Source organism: Lynx canadensis, chromosome A3 (genome assembly GCF_007474595.2).
Source record: "Lynx canadensis isolate LIC74 chromosome A3, mLynCan4.pri.v2, whole genome shotgun sequence".
Taxonomy (NCBI): domain Eukaryota; kingdom Metazoa; phylum Chordata; class Mammalia; order Carnivora; family Felidae; genus Lynx; species Lynx canadensis.
Window position 1 is genome coordinate 487,420 of NC_044305.1, and position 22,552 is coordinate 509,971.

Here is a 22,552-nt window from a genome sequence, read left to right on the forward strand (position 1 = left end):
CGGGGGCTCCAGGTCCGGCCAGGGCTAAGGGCTCCAGCGCAAAGGCTCCAGGTGAGGAGCTGTGTCCCCCCTGCCCATCCCCACCCCCAGCTCAGGCTCCCAGAAAGGGCTGACCTCTGGGGCAGCAGGAGCTGGACTCTGACTGCTCGTGCCAACCCCCAGAGAACCAGCAGGGGCGTGTAGGGCAGCACCAGCTGAGGACCGGGGGCGGGGGCGGGGGGGCGTGCCAGGGGTGTGCCGAAACTCAACCACCCGCCTGACCAGGGGGTTTACAGGAGGGAGAGTAGATGTGCCCCAGGCTTGGGAGTGGGGGGGGGGGGGGCACGGGTCTGTCTCTGGGGCCTCCCGCACCTTCTCCTCCCCAGGGGAGGCCTTGTCCCCAGGCCCCCCAGCCAGATGCTCGCTGTGTTCCAGGGCTGCCAGCAACCCCACAGGCCTCTGCTGAGCGAGGGCCAGCTCCCGCCCGTACTCCACACACAGGCTGCTCTCGGCGTCCCTGGTCGGCGACCCTGTGGGAGCACAGATATCAGCAGCAAAGCCCGTGGGAGGAAGGGGGTGATGGGGGGGGGGGGCAACAAGTCAGGTCCGTCCCAGCAACACTCAGGCTCAGCCAGGCACTCTGGTCACTGGACCGAGCGCACCGGTAGCCAGCGGGAAGCACCCCAGGCCCCCAGCCCGCAGGGCCCCTGCCCAGCCGTGTCCCTCAGGCAAACGCACCCGCGGGTCTCCGCCTCAGGCTGGGGACGTGCACATCCAGACTCTTGGCTTTCCTGGTGGAGAGGGGGCCGGGCGACACGGCCACCATGACAGCACCTTCTCCCTCACGCAGACTTGGGGCAGCGAGTAGGGGGGCCGGCACCGGCATCTGGACAGTCACAGAGAGGTTGGGGTCGCGCACAGACCCATCCCCTGGGTAGGGCGTGAGGACGCAGCCAGCTGGGCATTAGGAACTCACATTTTTCTGGGCGACACGGAAGAACTGGGCCACGTCCCGGATGACGTGGCCGAAGTTGTCATACACCTTGACGTGGGGGCGCACCCAGGAGGGCAGCTGGGCTCTGGCGTCCGCGTGAGTGAACCTGGCAGGGCGTCGGCTGTCAGACGGGGAGCCCCGCCCACCCGGGGAGCCCCGCCCATCCCATGGCCCACGGCCCACAGCCCAGGCTCACGCTCGCTGAGGGAAGGACCAGAGCCCAGCTGGCCACCCTCGAGGCTGCGTGGAGAAGAGCCGCACCTGTGGTCACAGAGGAAGATGGCCCCGTAGTCGTGGCGATGCCGGATCACCCGCCCGATGGCCTGGTTCACAGCCCTGGACGCCTGCTGCCGGTACCACTCGTGCCCGGAGAGGAGCTGTTGGCGGGGGGCTCAGTCATGGGGGCTCTAGACCCTCCTCCCCACTCCCACCCAGGCCTGTGGCCTCTCACCTGACCTCCAGGCCCGCTGCGGCCCTTCAACTCGTCCAGGAACTGCATCTTGAGGACCACCCGGGGGTCCATGCGTGGGGGGTATGGCAGGCCCGTGACGATCACACCGCGGCCATTCGTGTCCGCGAAGTCTAGCCCCTCGCTGGCCTGGGGGCGTGAGTACTCTTTTCCCCGGTCTGCCTTCCCCAAGGGTCTGCCCATGCCAGGTCCTCACAGCCACGCACGTACGGGTGGGGAGAAGCCTCCCACCCTGGGCCAGGCCCTACCTGGGGTTCACGGCTCCCGGGGTCTCACACTCCCGGAAGCTCCTCCACCCTCCCCACCCGCAGCCGGTGAGGGGCGCTCACTCTCAGTGCCTAGACCCGATGCCCGCCGAAGGGCTGTCCAGCCTGGGATGCCAGGGCTGCACCCTCCTCACTCCTGCTTGCTGGACACGGGGCACCAGGGAGGCGGTCGGACCGGCCCATCCCACCGTGTCACAGCCCCCAGGTCATGAACCGTGAGCTGCCTCCGACACGAGCACCAGCCGGGGGAAGACAGGCCGGCGGGTGTGGGGCACAGACCCTCAGCAGCCTCACCTTCCCCCGGCACACAGCCAGGAAAGTAGCCCCGCTGGACCCGGGGGAGGCGACTCGAGCGTAATAAGCATCCACCACCTGGGAGGAGACACCGGTCAGCTCCTTCCATCCACGGAAGCGAGACCCCAGGTCTCATCCCCTGAGATGAAGGGCTGTCCCAGCTCGGAGGTGGGCGAGCAGAGTTCTAGAAGCTTCCTCATGGCACAGGTTCCCAGGCTGACCCAGAACCTGTTCAACGTTTCCCAGAAAGCACAGGGACCCCAGGGCTGGGGGTAAGGGGGCAGGGGAGGCTTGCTTCGATGACAGCCCCTCAGACTAGAGGGTCTGGGGCCATCATCCCCATGCCCAAACTTCCTAAGAGGTGACGCGTCAGGGCCAGTGGCCAGCCTGGGGCAGCCATGATGGGCAGTGGAGCCTGAGAGCTCAGACCTCTGAGAAGCCACCTTTGCTCCTCGGCTCCACAAATAGAGGCTTCAGGGACTCCAGCTTCCTGGCAAAGTCACGGGCCTGTGAGGAGAGACAGGGAAGGGGGTGCCCATCACACCCGTCACATCTGGCAGGCGGAGGGCCACACTGCAGTCACCTCTGCCTTCTCACACAAATGTTCGTGCTCCGGCCCTGCCAGAGCCTTGGCCGTCTGGGGCTCCCCTCCCACCCCCAGGACACACAGAGGAGGGACGTACCCGCCAGAACTCCAGGCTTTTCTCCATGACGGGGTAGGAAGGGAAAAAGACCAGGAGCCCGTGCGGGACCACGCGGGCGATGTTGCCTACAAGTGCCACCGTGGCTGTGTCAGCGGGAGTAGGTGCTCAGAGAGGCTGCCAACGATACCCCCTGGGGACGGCAGGCAGGGCAGGGACCCCAGACACTAGGGAGTGGGGTGGGACCTCAGGATGGAGGCCAAAGCTTCCCACGGGCACTCACCTAGCGCCTTGCCGAGGGAGGACAGGCATGCATCAGAAAACCTGCACAAAGCCAAAGGCCCACCATCGCGAGGGTTCCAGCAGGTGGCACACTGCCCGCCCACCTCCTTATCCACCAGGCCCCCTACCGTTTGTCAAAGGCAGAGCTCAGCTGGGCTCCATCGGGGCCTTTGGGGACGATCCCCACCCAGATCTGGTGCTTGTCGATGACGTGTGGGTTCTCCAGGCAGACTGGGAAAGGGCTGGGGCAGCAGGGTGGCCCCCGTGAGCTCCTGAACCCCAGCACCTGGCGGCCCGCGGCTGGCCCTGGGACCCCCGCCCCCACAGGGCACAGGGCAGCCTTACATCTGCAGCTCCAGGGCGAAGGAGGACACGGGGGCCAGTGTGCCGCTGGTGAGGATGAGGGTGCGGACGCCCTGGCGGACCAGCTCGCGCATGCTGTGGCCGGGGCTGAAGCACCAGTAGCTCAGCACCTTCCCTGCGAGGGGGAGTGTGAGGCTGGGTGGGACACAGGAGGCCTGCCACAGGCGGCCGCTGGGCCCCGAAGCCCACACGTACATGTCTGAACACGCGGACCTGCCTGAGCCCTGAGCTGAGGGTCTGGGCCAGGGCCCCTCTTTCTTCCTTCAGGCGTCCTGGGAGCATGGGCGGACCCAGAGCAGACCCGCAAGGGGAGCATACTGGGGGTCACCTCCAGAAAGGCCAGCCAACCCAACCTAGACTTGCAGACACGGACGTGTGGCTCAGGGCACCGAGAGCAGGCAGGCAGCGTGCCTGCCATCACGTGCCCCTGGCTGAAGGGCACACCTGGAAAAGGAAGCAGAACCCAAGCTCTGCTGAGGAGGAGGAGGGAGGGGCCGTGCTTCCCGGAGGCGGGGTCAGTGCTTCCCTGGAGGGGCGGGGTCGGCGCTTCCCTGGAGGGCGGGGCCAGCGCTTTCCTGGAGGGGACCGTCCCCCCCCACGCAGGCAGCGCCAGCGCTGAAGTCATCGGCAACAAGACAGTGGTGTCTGGAAGCGGCCGTTCCTAAAAGTGCCTGCCTCCTACTGGCCCCCAGCTGGGTCCGGAAGCTTAGGAAATTAAACCAGCACAAGCAGAATGACTTTAAATAGCACTCCAAAGCCCACACCAGGTCAAGGGTCAGCAGGGCTGTTTCCAGAAAAGAACCAGTCCCCTCCTGGGGCCAGAGAAGGTTTTTCCACCTTCAGGTGGGAATCTGGCCCGAGATGGGGGGGGAGAGCGGGGGCTGGGTGCTCTGGCCTCTCCCAGCAGGGCCGGCCCTCCCCTTGCTCACGCACATCCTTGCTTCTCGGGAAGGTCAGCAATGAACCAGCTTCCCACAAACGCCCAACTCGGGGCGGCTATTTCTGAGAATTCACATGAGCTCCGAAGTACACAGGACACAGGGGACGCCCCGCCCCGCCGGCCATGGATACCTGCATACCCTGCCCGCGTGTGAGTGCTCCCCCAGGACGGGGAGGGGGGGCAGGCCCCAGTGCTGGCGCAAACTGCTTCCTGTGACCTCACAACACGCGAGGGTTGCGCTGGTCTCCCTGCCTTTCATGGAAGCTACTTCCTGCTCTGAGAGGCCAGGTGACCCGCCGAGGGCACCCTGTGACCCTCCTGCTTGGCGCCAGCCTTGCCCATGGGCCCAGCCCCGCTCTTCCTGCTCGGCTCCGTGGGATGGCTGACAGCGGCATGGAAGGGGGTGTGCCGCCAGGGCTGGGGGCTGGGCCTGGAACACAGACCACCGGCCATGCTGAGGGGTGACCGGGACAGGACAGTGACCTGACCTTGGGACCCACTGCCCCAGACGTGTCTGGCAAAGCCCACTCCAAAGGCCAGGCTGCATGGGGTGCTGAACTCTGCCTGGGATTGCCGGGACACTGGCCACCACCAGTGTGGACCACACCACACCACAGGGACACACACCTTGGCCAGGACAGGCCAGCCTAGCCTCACACCAAGAGCCACGGGATGCCTGACACAGACCCCATCCTCAAGAGTCACAAGTGGCCCCGTCTCCAGGACACGTGGAAGCAGGTAAGACCAGTAACAAACCTGGAGAGTGGGACGTGGGGTCAGGGTAACAGAGGCAGCACCAGAGGGACCGAAGTGGCCATCACACATGACCCTGGGGTCTGGAGAGTGGCCTCGGCCTGAGCTGGCCCCGCACGTGTCCGCTCGGTGGGACGGCATTAAAGCAGCACACCTGTGCTGACGTGAATGTGCCCAGGTCTCCCCTCCCCGTGGGGTGGGGGACCTGGCTGTGCCCTCACTCCACGGAAGCCCTTCAGGTGACTCTGGGTAGGCCCTGTGCCGTCGGCCAGCTCTGAGGCCCTTCTGTCTCCGCCAGCTCTGTCTGGTTGAGCTGTGGGGTCACGCGGGGCAGGCTGCGCCCGGGGCGGGGGGGCCGGGGGCGCTGTGCGGAGCTGGAACAGGGGAGCGCGGCCCCGCCCCCCAGGCACCATACCTTGCTTTCTGGCCGCTGTGGCATTCCAGGCGTCTGATCGCCGAGCTGTCCTCTGGTGACCGGCATCAGGGTGGATGTGCACCTGGAGGGACAGAGGGGACAGCATCCCGAGACCCAGCCCCAGGGTCCCCCCCGTCCCCGAGGCAGCCCCTACCTTGTAGGATTGAGAGACCCCAGGCCCCATCACGGAACTACACACGCCCTCCGCAGGGTCTGCACTGAACACAATCTGAAAAGCAGACGTAGGGGACAAAGTCAGCAGAGACACGCTGGTCACACAGCGTACAGCAGGGGCCACCACTCCTGAGTCACCCCCACACACGGGACGGATGCTCAGGGCATTGTCATCCCCTACCCTGCCTTTGAGCTCATGGCATCCCTGCTGTGGGACTCTAGGCCGAGGGGCAGGAGTCGCACTTGCCTGTCCCCTCTCCTGAAGGACCCCACGGCACCGGAGACACAACCATCCCGCAGGGCCCCCTCTGTGGTAGCTAATCCATGTGCTCTCACAGGGAGCAGGCCTGGGGTGGTCAGGGAGCCAGAGCAAGGGACTCAGTTCACCCCCAGAAGTAAAAAGACAAAAGCGACCCCTAACTAAAATAAAGAGAACCGTACTCTTGGCCAAGGCAACAAATGGAGAAAAAGAGTCGCGAGGTAACTTTGGGGAAGAAGGCGCACGACGCTGAAGTTAACAAACCACGTGGCGGGACTGCTCAGAAAACCGAACGACTTTTACAATTAGAAGGAAAACTTAGTAAGACAGTACCAGGAGGCCGACAGAAACACCAAGAGTGCCCCAGGATGCCCTGGGGCCCAGCGGCTTCCTGTCCATGGCTTTGCAGGTGAGCAGGTCTCACGCCGCCCCAGGGCAGGCTGCACCTGCCCCATCCCTCCCGAGGCTGCCTCTGTCTGTGTGGGCTGCAGACCCCCTTTCTCACCCTACCTTGAGGGGATCTGAGTTTCGGGAGGTACAAGGCTCTACAGCCCGCCTGGGGGTGCTCTCAGTGCGGCCTGTGACATGGGCTACCTGTCTGGCCAGCCCACTGACCCCCTGCAGCCCCGGGGCCAGCCCAGCACACCCCCTTCCCACAGGAGTCAGGTCTGGGAGGAGCAAGAGCCCGGTCACACTTCCTCCAGCTGGAAGGGACACACCAGAGAGAGAAGCTGGCCTACAGGCAGCACCGGGCAGGCAGGGACACGGAGCCATCTGCCAGGCCCACTGAGAGCGGCTGCCAAAAGGAATTCCAAACCAGTGGGGTAGGGGTGCTTGGGTTCCAGTGAGTCTGCGGGGGAGAATCTGGGGAGGGGAGGGGGCTGCGTGGGACCGGGTTTGAGCTCAGGGCACCTGTGGAGGGGACAGCAGCCCTAGCCCAGCGCCCGCTCATCTGCAGGGACCCTGAGATCAGTGGGGAGTACACGCAGGGAGCAGCTCACAGGAGAGGGCCCGCCTGGCAGGAGTCTCAGACAGGGGCCAGGGTACCCGGAGACCCAACAGTCACAAGAGGCCATGGCCCCAGGCAGAAGTGGTCTGGAGCGCCTCAGAGAAGTGCCGGGAGGACAGCAAGGCAGGGCCTGGCACGCCAGGACAACACCTACCCACACTTCACACTCAAGGAGAAGGAGCCCCAGGTACCGGATCACAGTGGCTCTGGGGGACGTATACCTGCCTTTCCCTGGGCTGCAGGATCACCCACTCGTAGCTCCTCCTCCCTCCCCCCCATCCCAGTTGGACCTCCCCCTCCTGGCCTCCCCCAACCCCAGGCAGACCTCCCAGCCTGGCCTCCCCCAACCCCAGTCGGACCTCCCAGCCTGGCCTCCCCCAACCCCAGCCAGACCTCCACTGCCTGGCCTCCCCCAACCCCAGTCGGACCTCCCATTCCTGGCCTCCCCCAACCCCAGTCGGACCTCCCATTCCTGGCCTCCCCCAACCCCAGTCGGACCTCCCCCGCCTGGCCTCCCCCCAACCCCAGTCGGACCTCCCATTCCTGGCCTCCCCCCACCCCAGCCGGACCTCCCCGCCTAGCCTCCCCCCACCCCAGTTGGATCTCCCCCGCCTGGCCTCCCCCCAACCCCAATCGGACCTCCCGCCACCCCAGTCGGACCTCCCAGCCTGGCCTCCCCCCACCCCAGTCGGGCCTCCCAGCCTGGCCTCCCCCCAACCCCAGTCGGACCTCCCAGCCTGGCCTCCCCCCAACCCCAGTCGGACCTCCCAGCCTGGCCTCCCCCAACCCCAGTCGGACCTCCCATTCCTGGCCTCCCCCCACCCCAGTCGGACCTCCCAGCCTGGCCTCCCCCAACCCCAGTCGGACCTCCCAGCCTGGCCTCCCCCCAACCCCAGTCGGACCTCCCATTCCTGGCCTCCCCCAACCCCAGCCGGACCTCCCAGCCTGGCCTCTCCCAACCCCAGCCGGACCTCCCATTCCTGGCCTCCCCCAACCCCAGCCGGACCTCCCCCTCCTGGCCTCCCCCAACCCCAGTCGGACCTCCCCCGCCTGGCCTCCCCCCACCCCAGTCGGGCCTCCCAGCCTGGCCTCCCCCAACCCCAGTCGGACCTCCCAGCCTGGCCTCCCCCCAACCCCAGTCGGACCTCCCATTCCTGGCCTCCCCCAACCCCAGTCAGACCTCCCAGCCTGGCCTCAACCAACCCCAGTCGGACCTCCCATTCCTGGCCTCCCCCAACCCCAGCCGGACCTCCCAGCCTGGCCATGCAGGTGTGAAGAAGCACCACAGAGCACAGAGCCTCCTGTGTCTTGTTTCAGCAAGGACCACTAGCACCAAGAGTCCTCTTAAGAAAGGGCCAGCGAGGCCCTCGTCATAGGGTCCTTTTCCTCAGAAAGGGACGGTCCTCGACAGCTGGCCCGGCAGCCACTCGACTGAGGGAAACAGACCCTGGCTTGTCCACTTGAGCTGAGAAGTGGCTCAGCCAGACCCAAAGACAGCTAGCTGGACACACGACAGCACCCTGGGGGGCAGGAGGCGGCCGTGTCCACAGGCCCTGAGGTGTGTGATGTCCCGACTGGTGGCCTGGCTAGGGAAAGGTGGGGTTTGCGTGCGCCAGGAGGGGCTGCCCTCACCCCAAAGTGGATCCCAGAGGCCAGAGTGAGGCCAGCCTGGCCCAGAGAACATGCTGGCCGCGCCTGCCGACTCTGAACGCCAGCCCCATGGGCCCCACCTGGGCTCACAGGCGTTGCCCAAACGCACTCACCCCTAGTATCTGAATGCCTCTCTGGGTGGGCTGGCCCAGTGGCCAGACAACGGGGCTGGGTAGACAGAGTCGATGGCCTCTCACTCTGTGATGGACTCATGCTTTGACTTACCTCTGAAAAGCTGCTTCAAGAAATTACTTGAGAAAAGGTGAGAGCGGACGGTGTGGCCACGAAGCCTGCCTGAAACCCAGGGGACCCCGCCAGGCCCCCACGCCCCCTGGCCCCCGGGGAACCCACCCTGGACCTGACTGCCCAGAGCAGCCAAGCACGGCCCGCTCCCCTAAGGCCTCGCAGAGCACCTCCAGGTAAGAGGAGACACGCTTCAGATGTTGATTCGAAGCACGTGGCGTGGGCGCCTTGGCCTTGCCCCAAACCTGGGAGAAGGAGGCACCCCTCGACCCCCATCAGGAAAGGAGACGCCGTACCTTCGCCATAAGCCCACCCTACCTGGATGATGTCCGAGAGCTTCTGCAGCCCCGCCGTGTTGGTGAACGGCCCCGTACCTGTGGGAGCAGCAGACGCTGGCCATCCCGCACCTCTGCCAGGGGAGGCCCTGGACCCTCCGCCCTCAGGAGCCACGAGCAAGCTCGGCCTCAACCCAGTGTTGGTGTGGGGCGCGCCCTTGCGGGGGGGGGGGGGGGGCAGTTCCCACACTGCTGCCAGAACGTCTCCGGGGGGTCGGCGGGATGAGAACAGGCTCTGTGCTCAAGTACGGCTGAGGCTGCTGGGCCACCCCCAGGGCCCAGGAGCACAGCAAAGCGACCGTCTGAGATGAGAACAAGGCCCCACCCAGCAGAAGTGGGCCCACGGTACAGCCTCTGGGTGGACACAGGATGCGGGGGGCTCAGGGGAGAGGCTGGCGGGACCCGTGGCTCAGTCGCCCAGCAGGTGCCTCACCACTCTTCCCCTCCGGGGCTGACCAGGGAACGTGCTTTACAAAACACGTGCCCGTTGAACAGCAGCGAGGCTTCAACACCCCAGGCAGAAAGGGGGATCTGGGGGCAACGTTCCCGACTGGGGGTGCAGCAGGCTACAGCCCTGAGTCAAGGCCAGTGTGGGGGCCAAGATGGCCACGGGGCCCAATGGGGACTCACGTCCTGCCAGGTGCTGGATGATCTGGTCCAGGGAGTCGAGGATGCAGCCTTTGGTCTGAAAGGTTATCTGGGCTTCGGCAAACAGCTCAAAGATGTAGCTGCAGAGGACAGAGGCTCAGGCAGGGCCCAGGCCGCCCCCTGAGAGGAGGCCAAACTTCAGAGCCCTGAGTGTGAAGGAAAAGGCAAGGCCCCACAGGGCAGCTCTGGGAGGCAGGTAAGCCCTGCCGTCTGGGCCGTGAAGGCCGAAGGGCCTGGAGCAGCTGGGAAGCAAGTGGGAGTCCCACAAGGCTCTGAGCACAGTGTGACAGATGGGCTCAGGAAGAAGGCAGGCAGCAGTGCTCCAGCACATTCTAGAACATTCCACACCTCGAGAACCTGAGGCTGGATCCCAGCACAGCTGTCAATTGTGCCCTGAGGAAAGCTACAACCGGCCCCAGGCCACGATCCCTCACCTGCCTTTAGGAAATAAAGCCAGGTGCCCTGGGCTGCTGAGACCACAGTCCTGCGCACCCCGGCCAGCCATCCAGGCCTACGGGCGGCCAGAAGAGGAGGCTGGCGGGAAGATGCGCACAGAAGCTCCTCACTCTGAAGGGTGGCTGCGCTGTCGCCCAAGGGCTGGGCCAGAGCGGGAGAGGCCGGGGCCAGGGCAGCTGGGCACTGTAAGGAGAGCCGGGCACACCCACTGTCCTTTACCTCCCTGGCTTGGTGACACCACTCTGGTCCCCCGGCAGCTCAACGGCATCGATGGCCCCCTCCAGGCGAAGCAGGATCACTGTGGGCAAGGGGTCGTCAGGTGCAGCCCGCCCGGCCACGCTGCAGCGGGGGAGGGCAGCACTCACCCTTGAGCTTGGCGAGGTCTTCCAACTCCATGCGCAGCCCTGGGAGAGCAGCAAAGGCACAGTCACTTTCCACCGCCACGCACCGCATCCTGGAGACAGGATTCGGGCCGGATTCCTGCCAGTTTCCCCAAGTCGTGGCGGTCTGGAGGTTCGCACAGACCAGTCCAACAGGCTCTGAACCCTTGCAGCCCGAACGAGGGCCAGAAGCAGCGGTGTGAGCTGGCGGTGTCTCACCTCTAGGGACACGGGAGCACACACATACTCGGATGCTCGCTGGAGGCCCAGGACAACGACCCAGCTACAAAGTGTCCCAGCGCCCGCATCGTGGCTCTTGCGAGATCAGATCTCCCGCGAGAGGAAACCAGGACTGCTTGGAGACTTGGCTGGAGCCAGATGAGGGACAGGAAAAGCGTGGACAGGTGAGGAATATCCCAGTCTCCCTCAAGGCCTGGCGGGGCCACGCTAACGGCCAAAGATGGGACCCTGAGTTCAGGGAGGATGAGGCTTAGAGCAGACCGTGTTGAAACACAAGTACCCACTGATGACATTAAAACTACTGTCCTGAGGGGCGCCTGGGGGGCTCAGCCGGTTGAGCGTTCGACTTCGGCTCAGGTCACGATCTTGCAGTTCAGGAGTTCAGGCCCCGCGTCCGGCTCTGCTCTGACAGCTCGGAGCCTGAATCCTGCTCTGGATTCTGTGTCTCCCTCTCTCTGCCCCTCCCCTGCTCATTCTCTCTCTCTAAGAATAAATAAACATTAAAAAAATTTTTTTTCAACAAACAAAAAACCCCTACTCTCCTGAGGGGGACAAGGGACCAATAAGCAGTCGAGAATAAACTCCCAAATATGAAAATTGGGAAAATAAAGGAAAACAAAAAAACAAGCATCTATTCTGCTTTTCCTATAAAAACAATATCACCAGGGGCATCTGGGGGGGGGGGGGGCTCAGTTAAGCACCTGACTCTCGATTTCGGCTCAGGTCATGACCTCATGGCTTCATGAGTTCGAGCCCCACATCGGGCTCTGCGCTGACAGTGTGGGGCCTGCTTGGGATTCTCTCTCTCCCCCTCTCCCTGCGCCTCCCCATTTCTCTCTCTCAAAATAAGCTTAAAAAAATTCTTTTTTAAGTTTTTAATTTCAATGATGTCCAATTTACCTTTTTTTGTGCTTGTTAGTTGGCGTCTTTCTTTCTAAGGTTTTATTTATTCACAAAAATCTCTACACCCCATGTGGGGCTCAAACTCACAACCCCGAGATGAAGCATCACACGCCCTTCCGACTAAGCCCACCGGGCACCCCAGCTGGCATCACTTGAGACCACGGGCCTGTGTGCAGTCCCAGAGAGGGATACCGAGGGGAACGGGCCCCAGGTGTGGGCTGTGCTGAGCGGCCTCCTTCCAGGGAGGACGGGGTGGAAAGGAGAAGAAACCAGTGGCTGCAAAGAGGCCCCGCACACAAAGGGGCTCGCCTGGTGGTCCCGGCCGAGGGTCCTAAGTCACACACAGCTGGCGGGACGAGACAAGAAGGGCACTCTCCCAAGCCCGGGAGCCCCAGCACAGCCCTGAGAGAAACATCAGACGCATCCGATTAGGGCACACGCTGCAAAAGGCCTTATCAACCTTCCTCCCGACTGTCAAGGTTTTTCAAACTCAAGGAAAGTCTGAGAAACTCACAGACGAGAGCTGGCTGGGGGTGGAGGGGGGGGGTGGGGGTGGGGGGTGGGGTGGCTGGTGTCACGTGGTTTTCCGGGACAGAACAAGGACATCACATGAAAACTAAAGATATCAGCCACTCCACACCCACAGCACAGCCCTTCCCAGAACAAAATCCACATTCCTGAAACAACTGAAAAAGCCTTCAATTTCACTCCCGGAAGGAAAGCAAACGAATAGCACACCGCGGCCCGGTCTATTAGACCGGCAGGATGAAAAGGCCCAACGTCGCATTCTGTGGCCAAGGCTGTGGGGACGCAGACCTCTGCCCACTGCCGGTGGGACTGCAAACGGTCCCCTGCCACCAGTGATGAGGGGCCCAGGGTTCGACAGCCCAACAGCATGCTTCCCTGTCGACAGCAGCCCCGGATCCTGGAGCTGACCCTGAAGTGCATGTGCCATGTTGCCCTCACGGCGCCGTTTGTGACCGGGGGTGTTGGGAACAGCCTAGATGCCATACAGACGGACATGGGACATCCACAGGGGGACTCAGGCAGCCGAGGAGGAGGGAGCCTCTGCAAGGGGAGGCCTTGGCAGGGCATGCTAGGAACGAAAGCAGTAAGGTGCAAACACGCGTCTCCAAGGAGCACACGGCCCTGCGTACTGGGGAGAAGAGGGAGGCAGCAACACACGCTTGTATCTGCTGCTTTCGTGGGGGAAATAAAGCCCAAAACAGAATAAATCAGAGACTGACAAGACACTTCTCGAGTAGACGATGACTTCTGGACCCACGTTAACATTTCAAATGCTCAAAAAATAGCAAAGGCGTGATAAAATCAACAGAGGGAGAAAAATGCGTAAGAAGTGAAATCTAAAGGAGAGCAAGGGAAGCGGAGAGGATGATGAAACGACAGTGGAGCTGCAGGCACAGCCGAGCACCAGGGCACAGTATGCGGGCTGCGCACTTGGGCCGACGACAGAACGGGTACGAGAGCGTTCGGCTCTGGCGAGGAGGCCTGCCGTTATCACGGATGCGTGAGCTGTTTAGAAACAACCGTTTGGGTATTCCAGGATAAAACAAGTAAGTGAACTATTGGGAAAAACAGAAGCCAGCTTTTTCCACTATCAAAAAAAGGATGGGGGGGGGGGGCACCTGGGTGGCTCCGTCGGTTAAGCGTCTGCCTTCAGCTCAGGTCATGATCTCACGGTTTGTGAATTAGGGCCCCGCATTGGGCTCTGTGCCGACAGCTTGGAGACTGCAGCGGCTCCTCTGTCCCCCCTCTTTCTCAGCCCCTCCCCAACTCGCTCGCTCTCAAAAATAAATGAACATTAAAAAAAAAAATTCTAAAAAAAAAAAAAAAGCCCCCATGTTTATAGCAGCACTATCAACAATAGCCAAAGTGTGGAAAGAGCCCGAATGTCCATCGATGGATGAATGGATAAAGAAGACGTGATGTATATATACAATGGAGTATTAGTCAGCGATCAAAAAGAATGAAATCTTGCCATTTACAACTACACGGATGGAACTGGAGGGTATTATGCTAAGAGAAATCAGTCAGTCAGAGAAAGACAAAAATCATATGACTTCACTCACATGCGGACTTTAAGAGAAAAAACAGATGAACATAAGGGAGGGAAACAAAAATAATATAGAAACAGGGAGGGGGACAAAACAGAAGAGACTCACAAATATGGAGAACAAACTGAGGGTTACTGGGGGGGTTGTGGGAGGGGGGATGGGCTAAATGGGTCAGGGGCACTAAGGAATCTACTCCTGAAATCACTGTTGCACTAGATGCTAACTTGGATGTAAATTTTAAAAAATAAAAAATATAATTAAAAGTAAATAATTACGTAAAAAGGATGGATCGGGGCTCCCGGCTGGCGACTCTAGACCTCAGGGTCCTGAGTTTGAGCCCCACACTGGGTGTAGAAATTACTTAAACAAATAAATAAAAACAAGACAAAATGGATGGGAAGACCGACGTGACGGGGAGAAAGCGAGGATGAGACGCGCGGTTTCAGACAGACTGGAGCGTGTGCGTGAGCCCGCGACCCCGCACGCACGGGAAGGACGCTGCCCTGCCGTGTAGAGGAGCAAAGTCTTCCATACGGGGAAATTCCAATTCAGAAATGAGCGGCATCCAGGGGTAAGAAGACACGTCATTTTGCAAAGATTACGGTAATCGTTACTTCAGAGACGAATCGCGAACGGACGCCACAGGTTACTTAGAAATTACAGATGGAAGAGCAGAAACTTCATAGCAGGAAAATCCGGCAGTCGTCACTTACCGAGTGATCAAAGTTGGCGTCACCAACAATGCACACACAGACGTGCCGAGCCTCGTCTGTGATACGAGCCCGAGGGCACGGCACTTGTGGGCGGTCCTGAACGGAGTCACGAGGGCACATCTCACATGTTCCAAGTGCAGGGCGTCCAACGTAACTAACCTTTCTCTTCACAGGTATCTAGGCCACAGAAGAGGACATCTGTCCAGACCACAGCTCTCAGGCCACAGAGACACGGCCACGGCGTGGCTCCCAGACCACGACATTTCCTCTGGTTGTGTCTCAGGCTACAGTGAGGATGGCTGGACAAATTCTTGACAAGAGTGCACTATCGATGTTGGTCTCCCGATCAGAGCAAGGCCACACGAGAGTGTCCTTGTTCTTGGGAAACAAACGCTGAGATACAGAGTATCTGGAAGGACGCACAAAAAGAGATCATCCGTCCACAGAACTCAAATGGAAACAGGAGAAAAACAAAAGATGATTTTAAAAACGAAGACTAAATCGGAAGGAAAACCAAAGTGGACGCCTGCCACGGCGACTTCAGAGAAACAGGAGGAGAAAGGGGGCAATTTTTTATAAGTCAGGAAAGACACAGGAAAGACCTTGAGGCAGAGGAGGCTCTGAACGCGTCCCCGAAGAAGAAAACCGGAGCCCATAACAAGAGCTGAGCACGGCAGGCCAGGACACTTCCGCGGACGCAGAGCAGTCTGAAACCACGTGTTGAGGGGGCACGTCGCATGGCGGACACTGAGACACTATGACAAAGTCACTGCGCTTTGGAGAGTTCTGAGAGGACACGGGACTTGAGAATAAAAATCTCAAGATAACAAGGTTTAAGAAAAACATAAGACCATCCATCCAGATAATCCACTTCTAGGTGTCCTCGCAGAGAAACACGTAGCTGTTCACTCAAACACACGTGCATTCGGGCGTCGAACACAGCTCTGATTCAGCAGTTCTGATGAAGGGAAAATGTGAAACAGGTACAAACGGGCAGGGCTCCATGGGGGCAGACAAGCTCCTGTGAGGCCCAGGGACCTGGAGCCCGAGACCAGCTCAGGGGGCCTGCAGGGCCGCACCTGTCTTCATGACAACGCCACCCCTCAGCATGACACACAGTTTGCCTTTCCCCTCGGATGGACCGGCCTGGACGGAATCGGGAGACCTGGAAGACGATACATCTGTGTTGCCCGGCGTTGCCGGCACTACCTACAGCAGCAGCGGGAAATGAACGCAGCACGTGATGGGCGGTACCGCATCAGAGCAAAAGCAGAAAGTTACGGCCCAACCACCTTTGACAAAGCCAGATTATCAAACAGATCTTTTTAACCATAATAAGATGCCACTGTTTCGATTTTTAAAATACAGTCGTTTTTTAAGAAAAACGTTCTTGGGGCACCTGGGTAGCTCAGTCGGTTAAGCGTCCAATTTTGGCTCAGGTCATGATCTCACACAGAGTTCCTGGGTTCGAGCCCCGCCTCGGGCTCTGTGCTGACAGCTCGGAGCCTGCTTCAGATTCTGTGTCTCCCTCTCTCTCTGCCCCTCCCCTGTTCGTGCTCTCTGTCTCTCTGTCTCTCTCTCTCTCTCTCAAAAGAAAGGAAGGAAGGAAGGAAGGGAGGAGAAGGGAGGGGAGCGGAGAGAGATAAAGAAAGAAAAGAAAGGAAGGAAGGGAAACAAAACATTATTTGTGTTAACATGCCATGGACTGAACCACGTTCTATAAAAAGATCTGTTCAATTCCTAACCCGTGGTCTCTGTGAGCGTGACCGTATTTGGAAACAGGGTGTTTGCAGATATGATCAAGTTAAGATGAGGTCACTATGCACGACAGTGGGTCCTACTTCCGTGACCGGTGTCCTTACAAGAAGAGGGACATTTGGACACAGACACACGGGAGAGAAACCCGCGTGAAGACGCAACGGAGGCTGGAGGCTGGACAGACGCCCCAGACGCCTCAGGAGCCGACGTGTGGAGCCGACGTGTGGGCCTCAGACTCGGGCCCCAGGGCGGGGGCGGGGAGAGGGGGGGTCCTGTCGTTCCAGGTCGCCCGGCTTATGGCGCGTTGTTATGGCAGCCCTGGAGTCTCACGTAACGCGTAATGGCTCGTTACTCACAAGAACAAATATGTCGTTGTGACCTGTTTAGTCTCTCTTTGTTTAGTTTCCATGTCTAATACAGTAATCATCGATAAACATAATTCACAGAAAGACGAATCAGTAAGGTTTCTTCTTAACTTTAACTTTTTTAGGTTTAAGTTTTCATTTACTTATTTTGGGAGAGAGTGTGCGCGTGAGTCAGAGAGGGGCCGAGAGAGAGGGAGAGAGAGAATCCCAAGCAGACTGTGCACTGTCAGCACAGAGACCGATGCGGGGCTCAAACTCATGAACCGTGAGTCAGACACCTCACTGACTGAACCGCCCAGGCGCCCAGAATTCAGTAAAGCGTTAAGAACATAAAGGTCCAAACCAAAACACTCGAGAACTTCTGTGCCAACCACACAAGCACCGCTTACGAACCCTCCGTCCATCGGCACGGGGCTGTGGGCGAGCCAGCGGAGGCCTGACCGAGAGGGCAGACGCAGGTGCCCCGGGCAAGAAGGGCGCATGGAGCCCACAGGGGGGCCTCTGCTCCCTCTGGAGACTGTTCAGTCTCGGGTCGCAAAGAGGAAGCTCCAGCTGCCCCCGCCGGCACCCCGAGCCGACGGCAGGACACAGCAAAGCCTCTGGAGACACCGCCGTACAGAGCGCAAACGTCCCAAACCTCTAGTAGCCAGACAGGGGAGGTGCCTACGGCAGAGCGGTCCTGCTGTGACCTTGTCAGCCACTGACAGAGGCCGCGGAGCGGATCCACGCAAACTAACCGTGGCCACCAAACACGTGCACGTCCAGCACAATTACCCTCGTGTCCTGGAAAACACCGGGAGCGGACTGTGAGGAGAGTAAGCCACATACGAGTAACGCTAGCGGGTCTTTGATAAATGACGTACTTCACAGTTAACACGTGTAGTTTTCATTTTTATACAGTGGAGTCTCTACCGCTGGGAAACTGTGGAAAGGTCTTCAGAGAATGATGGAACGGTCAGCGGGCACCCACTCCCTGCTCCATGAAGCCCCAAGACCCTCCTAACATAATTCATCTTGGGGCGCCTGGGGGCTCAGTCAGTTAAGCGTCCGACTTTGGCTCAGGTCAGGATCTCACTGCTCACAGGTTCAAGCCCCACATCAGGCTCTGTGCTGACAGCTTGGAGCCTGGAGCCTGCTTCCGATTCATCTCTGTCTCTCCGCCCCTCCCCTGCTCCTGCTCTCCCTCTCTCTCGCTCTCAAATGTAAAACGTTGAAGAAAAAAGAAGTTCACCTTGTCCCCAAACGACTGAAGAAGGCGCTGGGACCAGAGACCACCGGGCAGCCTGTCTCGTCTCTCGTCTCCCACCTGCAAACTCACCTGAGGCGGCAGAGTCCGCACTGAAGTCCAAGTGGAACTCGCCCTGCTGTGCCACCTTGGTCTGCTCCTCCAAGACCTGGTCTATGGCGTCCAGTCCAGAAGCCACGTCATGGGGGGTCAGGTCGAAGGATGCCGACTCCTCACACATCTTTTCCTGAGAGACCAGCATACACGCTACAGCCAAACGGGGCAGGGACTCGGGGGTCCAGGAAGCCAAGGTGCGGATGAGGGTACAGGAAGCAGAGCCCCCCCCCCCCCCCGCCAAAGTCCCCCCTCCACGGTCTCTAAGGCCAGGTCACAAACTGGTCCAAAAATGGCCATCCAACCACACGAGTGTCTGAAACTTCGTCAGCAGAAAATTTCCCATTAGAATATAGATTTCTGGGGGCACCTGGCTTGCTTAGTCAGAAGAGCATGCGACTCCTGATCTGAGGATTGTGAGTTCAAGCCCCAAATTTGGTGTAGAGATTACTAAAACAAAATAAACTTAAAAAAAAAAATAGAGAGGGGCGCCTGGGTGGCTCAGTCGGTTGAACGACCGACTTCGGCTCAGGTCATGATCTCACGGTTCGTGGGTTCGAGCCCCATGTCGGGCTCTGTGCTAACAGCTTGGAGCCTGGAGCCTGCTTTGGATTCTGTGTCTCCCTCTGTCTCTGCCCCTCCCCAACTCATGCTCTGTCTCAGAAATAAGTAAACATTAAAAAAATTTTTTTTTAAAAATACAGATTCCTGGTTTTCCTCAAAAGTTCTATCTGGCCCACTGGACCTATTGTCCCCCATAACAATGCCTGGAACCAAGCGGAAGCTTGAGAGTGGCCACCACTGTCCCAGGACGCAAGGCTCCAGAGCACCCAAGTGGCCTTCCTCCAGTGCCCTGGCCAAGGCCAGCCATTCCTGGAAACACAGGCCCTGAGCGGGGGTCACAGGAACGTGTGAGGCAGGGTGCAGGTGAGAGAGAGGGGCCAGGAGGTGGCCTCTTTGAGCCGAGTCTGGTTATGGCCACCAACGGGGAGCATCAGGCCAGGCGTCCACCGAGAGACAAAGAGAACAAAACAGACGGGAGGGGGGGTAGTGGGGGGGATTCCAGGTGGAAGTGGGCCACGGGGCCGGCCGGTGTGCCTCGCCTGGGGCTCGGAAAGGTCTGCACTGCGGTCCGCAGGAAGGCGGCAAAGGAGAGGTGTGGCCAACGGCCACCCAGCTACTCACCACATTGTGAGCTTCGTCGAAAATCACAACCGTCCCCTTCAGGTCAATGCTGTGCGCCCGGCGGCTCTGCACCAAGAGGGGAAGGACGCAGGGCTGGAGCCAAGAAGCACGAGGCAGGCAGGGGTGGGCCGGCCCTCCCCCTCCTCCCCAAGCGTCACCACCGCACTGCCGGAGCCGCGGGCAATCCCCTCCATTCCACCCACCCACCGCTGAGCTGGACTTCAGGTGGCCCTTCCGGCGACACGCACGGCACAAGGGAGCAGGTACGCGACCCCACACCGCGCTCGCCACACAGCCGAGGAACGGACAAGGAGCAAAGCGGGGCTCGGCCTAGCGTTCCCTCAGGGTGGGACAGGGTGACGTGGCTGGGGTCTAGGACTAGAACTTCTGTGTCTCCACTGCAGCTGACGTTTCCATAAACAAAGTGCCCGTTTTAAGTGTGTGGTTGGGTTTTGACAGACGCGAGCACCGCGGCTACTGCAGCCACACCCGCCTGCTGCCCTGAGGAAGGGTCTAGTCTCAGGAACTGAACGAGCAAAGGCCCCGCCGGCCCCTGTGAAGCCAGGGACACCCGCTGACGTCAGCACTCGGCAGCCACGCGAGCAGACGGCTCACCTTGGCGTCCAACAAGTAGTTGTACGGCATGAAGATGATATCAGCCTGCTGCTTCAGGTTCCGAGACAGGTAGTACGGGCACAGCCTGTGGGGAGCAGGGAGGTGGCGCCGTGAGCACCACAGAGCGGGGACCAGGTCCCTGGAGGGGCTCCTGCTGCGGGGCAGGCGTGAGGAAGGAGCCCTCGTGCTGCACGGGGCCCAGACAGGAGCCGGAGCCTGGGGACGGTGGGAGGGCCCACAACTCCCACCTGAGTCTTTGACCAGGGACTTCGACTGGGTCACCGATTGAAAATTCCACATAAACAGGGGCGCCTGGGTGGCTCAGTCGGTTAAGCGTCCGACTTTGGCTCAAGTTACGATCTTGTGGTTCGTGGGTTCAAGCCCCGCATCGGGCTCTGTGCTGACAGCTCAGAGCCTGGAGCCTGCTTTGGATTCTGTGTCTCTCGCCCTCTGCTTATGCCCTCTCAAAAATAAGTGAATGTGCGTTAAAAAAAAATTTTAAGCAAAAAAAAAATAAATGTCTACATAAACAAAAACCCCAATGCTATTCCTGGGTACAGAGCTGAGGCAGTCAGAAAGAAAACGCTGAACCCCATCTTAGCACAGCTCGGAGCCCCGAAGCCCTAAGAGGCTGATACACACAGCAGAGAGGCAGGCATGTTCTGTGGGAACGGGCCAAGTGGGGAGGGCAGGTGCGCTGCCCACCGGCTGCTGGAAGCCACAGTGCGTCCTCCAGGAGGCCAGAGCTGCCCGTCAGCACGGCGGTGACGGCTCCCTGCCTGTGTTCCTCGGAGACGCTTCCGTTTTTCACACTGAGCAACTGTCAGCTTTAGGACCAGTCGAGGCAACGAGGACCACGGCTCATGGTGTCCTGCCAGAACCCGCCCGGAGGACGCGGTGGCTGCTGCCTGGCTGGGAAGGGTCTTACTTGTGCTTGTTCCCACTTTTGACCAGGTCTTCAATGTCCAGGATGGAGGTAGTCAGCTCCTGCTCCAGGCTCTTCTCTGGCGAAAGAGGCAGGAGTAAAGACGTGTCCTCAGGCCCACTGAGTCCCCGCAGACCCCAGAGGGACGCCCAGAACAGCATGGCTCCCACATAGTGAGCAGTGGCCACGGCCACCCCAAGACTCTCCCTCAGGGCAAGACGGGGGCACCCCCCCGCCAGGGACTCACCAGAGAGAACTCCTGCCCTGTCAGCCTGAGGGTCACCTGGGAAGGACCCCAGACCTTAAGCGATCCTTAGGGAGCCCTGCCCTGTACCTCAGAAGGTGGCTGCTGGCCTGAGACTGATAAATAGGAGAGGGGATCCCTGGGAACTTGGGGGTTACGGGGCTGGAGGGGGTGCACAGTCCCACAGCCCGTCACCACCATCCCAGACACTCTCGAGGCCGTGCCCTGGGAGCATCTGTCTTACTAGTAGGCTTCAGTCTGGCACCAAGTTGCTTTCTCTCCCCGCCCCCACCCCCAAATGTCAACAGTGCAGGGAGCACAGAGCAGAGGCAGGGCAGACAGGAAGGATGGGGCGCCCCGAGGCAGAACCCACCTCACAGACCCAGGGCCCCTCCCTCGGGATAGCAGCCCATAAGCACCACACCCTGCTGGCTGGACAGCCAGGTGGCCCAGGGCAGAAAGGTGCTCCAGAAGGGGCACAGGACCTTCCCAGGGCCCCAGGAACCCTCTGGGGAGCTGCTTTAACCCGGCCACTTGGGAGCCCTCGCCCAGGCTGGCGGGACCAGGGCTCTCCTCTAAAAAACACCCGAGGGCCCCAGGGCAGCCTCCTGTGGAACTGGGCTCCTGGCTCCCGGCCCCACTGTGGCAGGTACCAGGCCCAGTCCACTGCAGAAGCCGGAACAGAGTGACCCGACCCCGAAATGGCCCCAGGGACAGCAGGGAGAGAAGCTGCAAGCTGGCACCGCCATAGCCACAGAGCAGCCAACCACAGGCTCTGTGGCAGGCCAGCCCGGAGCCCGGACACCTTCCTGGGGCAGGGGCGTGGGTTGTGAAGGGGTCCCAGCCAGCGCGGACCGCGGCACGCAGATGCTGCGGGCGGCCAGCAGGGCCCTTCGCCTGCTTCCCCAGATGCAGGCCAGGCAGCACTCCGGCTCTGCACCTCTCTTCCTCCTACACGTGCCTCTCCTCCTCTCAGACCCCTCCTGCAGTCTCTGCTCACTCTCCCCAGAGCTGGGCAGCTTCTGGTGATGCCCCCTCACGTCCCACGGCAGGGCAGAGGAGGCTGAGGCACGGACCTCGGACAGGGCGTGCGGCCAGAACCAGAGCAAAACGCGGAGGCTGGGGATCAGGGGAAGACCGATGGAGGCTGGAGCCAGCAGGGCAGATGGGACGGCACCCACACTCTGCCGTGCAGGGCGGGGAGATCGGAGGGGGGTGGTCTGCAGCCCAGAGGACCAGCACACGCCAGCTCCAGCAATGACTCCGCTTTGGGCTGAAAGTGCCCCTCAGCTCCCACCACCCACCTCTGGACTCCTGACCCATCCCTCCTCCAGCACCCACCAGATAAGGTAAGGGATACTACAGGTGGGGATGGTGCAGGGGGGGACGGTGCAGGGGGGGACGGTGCAGGTGTGGACGGTGCGGGGGGGACGGTGGGGGGGACGGTGCAGGTGTGGAAGGTGCAGGGGGGATGGTGCAGGTGTGGACAGTGCAGGTGGGGATGGTGCGGGGGGACAGTGCAGGGGGGGACGGTGCAGAGGGAGACGGTGCGGGGGGGGGGACGGTACAGGGGGGGACGGTGCAGGGGGAGATGGTGCGGGGGGGACGGTACAGGGGGGGACGGTGCAGGGGGAGACGGT

General features: G+C 60.7%; 2 protein-coding genes across 13 annotated transcripts in view; one reads left to right on the forward strand and one right to left on the reverse strand.

The window, feature by feature from the left end:
• The window catches only part of RTEL1 (regulator of telomere elongation helicase 1), a 34,825-nt gene that overhangs the window by 6,679 nt on the left and 5,594 nt on the right, over positions 1-22,552 (reverse strand). For 7 of the 10 annotated variants that reach the window (XM_030309163.1, XM_030309164.1, XM_030309162.1 and 4 more), the window contains exons 7-27: positions 20,672-20,747; positions 19,744-19,828; positions 19,129-19,194; positions 17,923-18,076; positions 10,536-10,574; positions 10,390-10,468; positions 9,697-9,794; positions 9,050-9,105; positions 5,551-5,625; positions 5,397-5,478; positions 3,271-3,403; positions 3,054-3,167; positions 2,927-2,967; positions 2,686-2,789; positions 2,432-2,509; positions 2,003-2,080; positions 1,425-1,571; positions 1,235-1,350; positions 956-1,079; positions 718-865; positions 352-509 (exon numbers count right to left, since the gene is read on the reverse strand). In XM_030309163.1, the coding sequence (XP_030165023.1) occupies positions 352-509; positions 718-865; positions 956-1,079; positions 1,235-1,350; positions 1,425-1,571; positions 2,003-2,080; positions 2,432-2,509; positions 2,686-2,789; positions 2,927-2,967; positions 3,054-3,167; positions 3,271-3,403; positions 5,397-5,478; positions 5,551-5,625; positions 9,050-9,105; positions 9,697-9,794; positions 10,390-10,468; positions 10,536-10,574; positions 17,923-18,076; positions 19,129-19,194; positions 19,744-19,828; positions 20,672-20,747 (2,051 nt within the window). The remainder of the gene's footprint in view (positions 1-351; positions 510-717; positions 866-955; positions 1,080-1,234; positions 1,351-1,424; positions 1,572-2,002; positions 2,081-2,431; positions 2,510-2,685; positions 2,790-2,926; positions 2,968-3,053; positions 3,168-3,270; positions 3,404-5,396; positions 5,479-5,550; positions 5,626-9,049; positions 9,106-9,696; positions 9,795-10,389; positions 10,469-10,535; positions 10,575-17,922; positions 18,077-19,128; positions 19,195-19,743; positions 19,829-20,671; positions 20,748-22,552) is intronic. The other 3 variants (XM_030309168.1, XM_030309169.1, XM_030309170.1) reach the window with 1 other exon arrangement.
• LOC115509864 lies at positions 4,208-9,194 on the forward strand. 3 transcript variants are annotated; one of them, XM_032592544.1, is made up of 5 exons: positions 4,208-4,966; positions 6,023-6,238; positions 6,489-6,653; positions 6,788-7,025; positions 8,156-8,615. In XM_032592544.1, exons 2-5 carry the CDS (start codon positions 6,030-6,032, stop codon positions 8,300-8,302), a joined length of 759 nt encoding a protein of 252 aa, XP_032448435.1. In that variant the 5' UTR covers positions 4,208-4,966; positions 6,023-6,029; the 3' UTR covers positions 8,303-8,615. The 3 variants fall into 3 exon arrangements, 2 of the variants coding, with proteins under 2 accessions (XP_032448435.1, XP_032448436.1); XR_004343341.1 differs by lacking the exon at positions 4,208-4,966 and adding an exon at positions 8,724-9,194 and having other exon boundaries at positions 5,624-6,238; positions 8,156-8,396; XM_032592545.1 differs by lacking the exons at positions 4,208-4,966; positions 6,023-6,238 and having other exon boundaries at positions 6,256-6,653.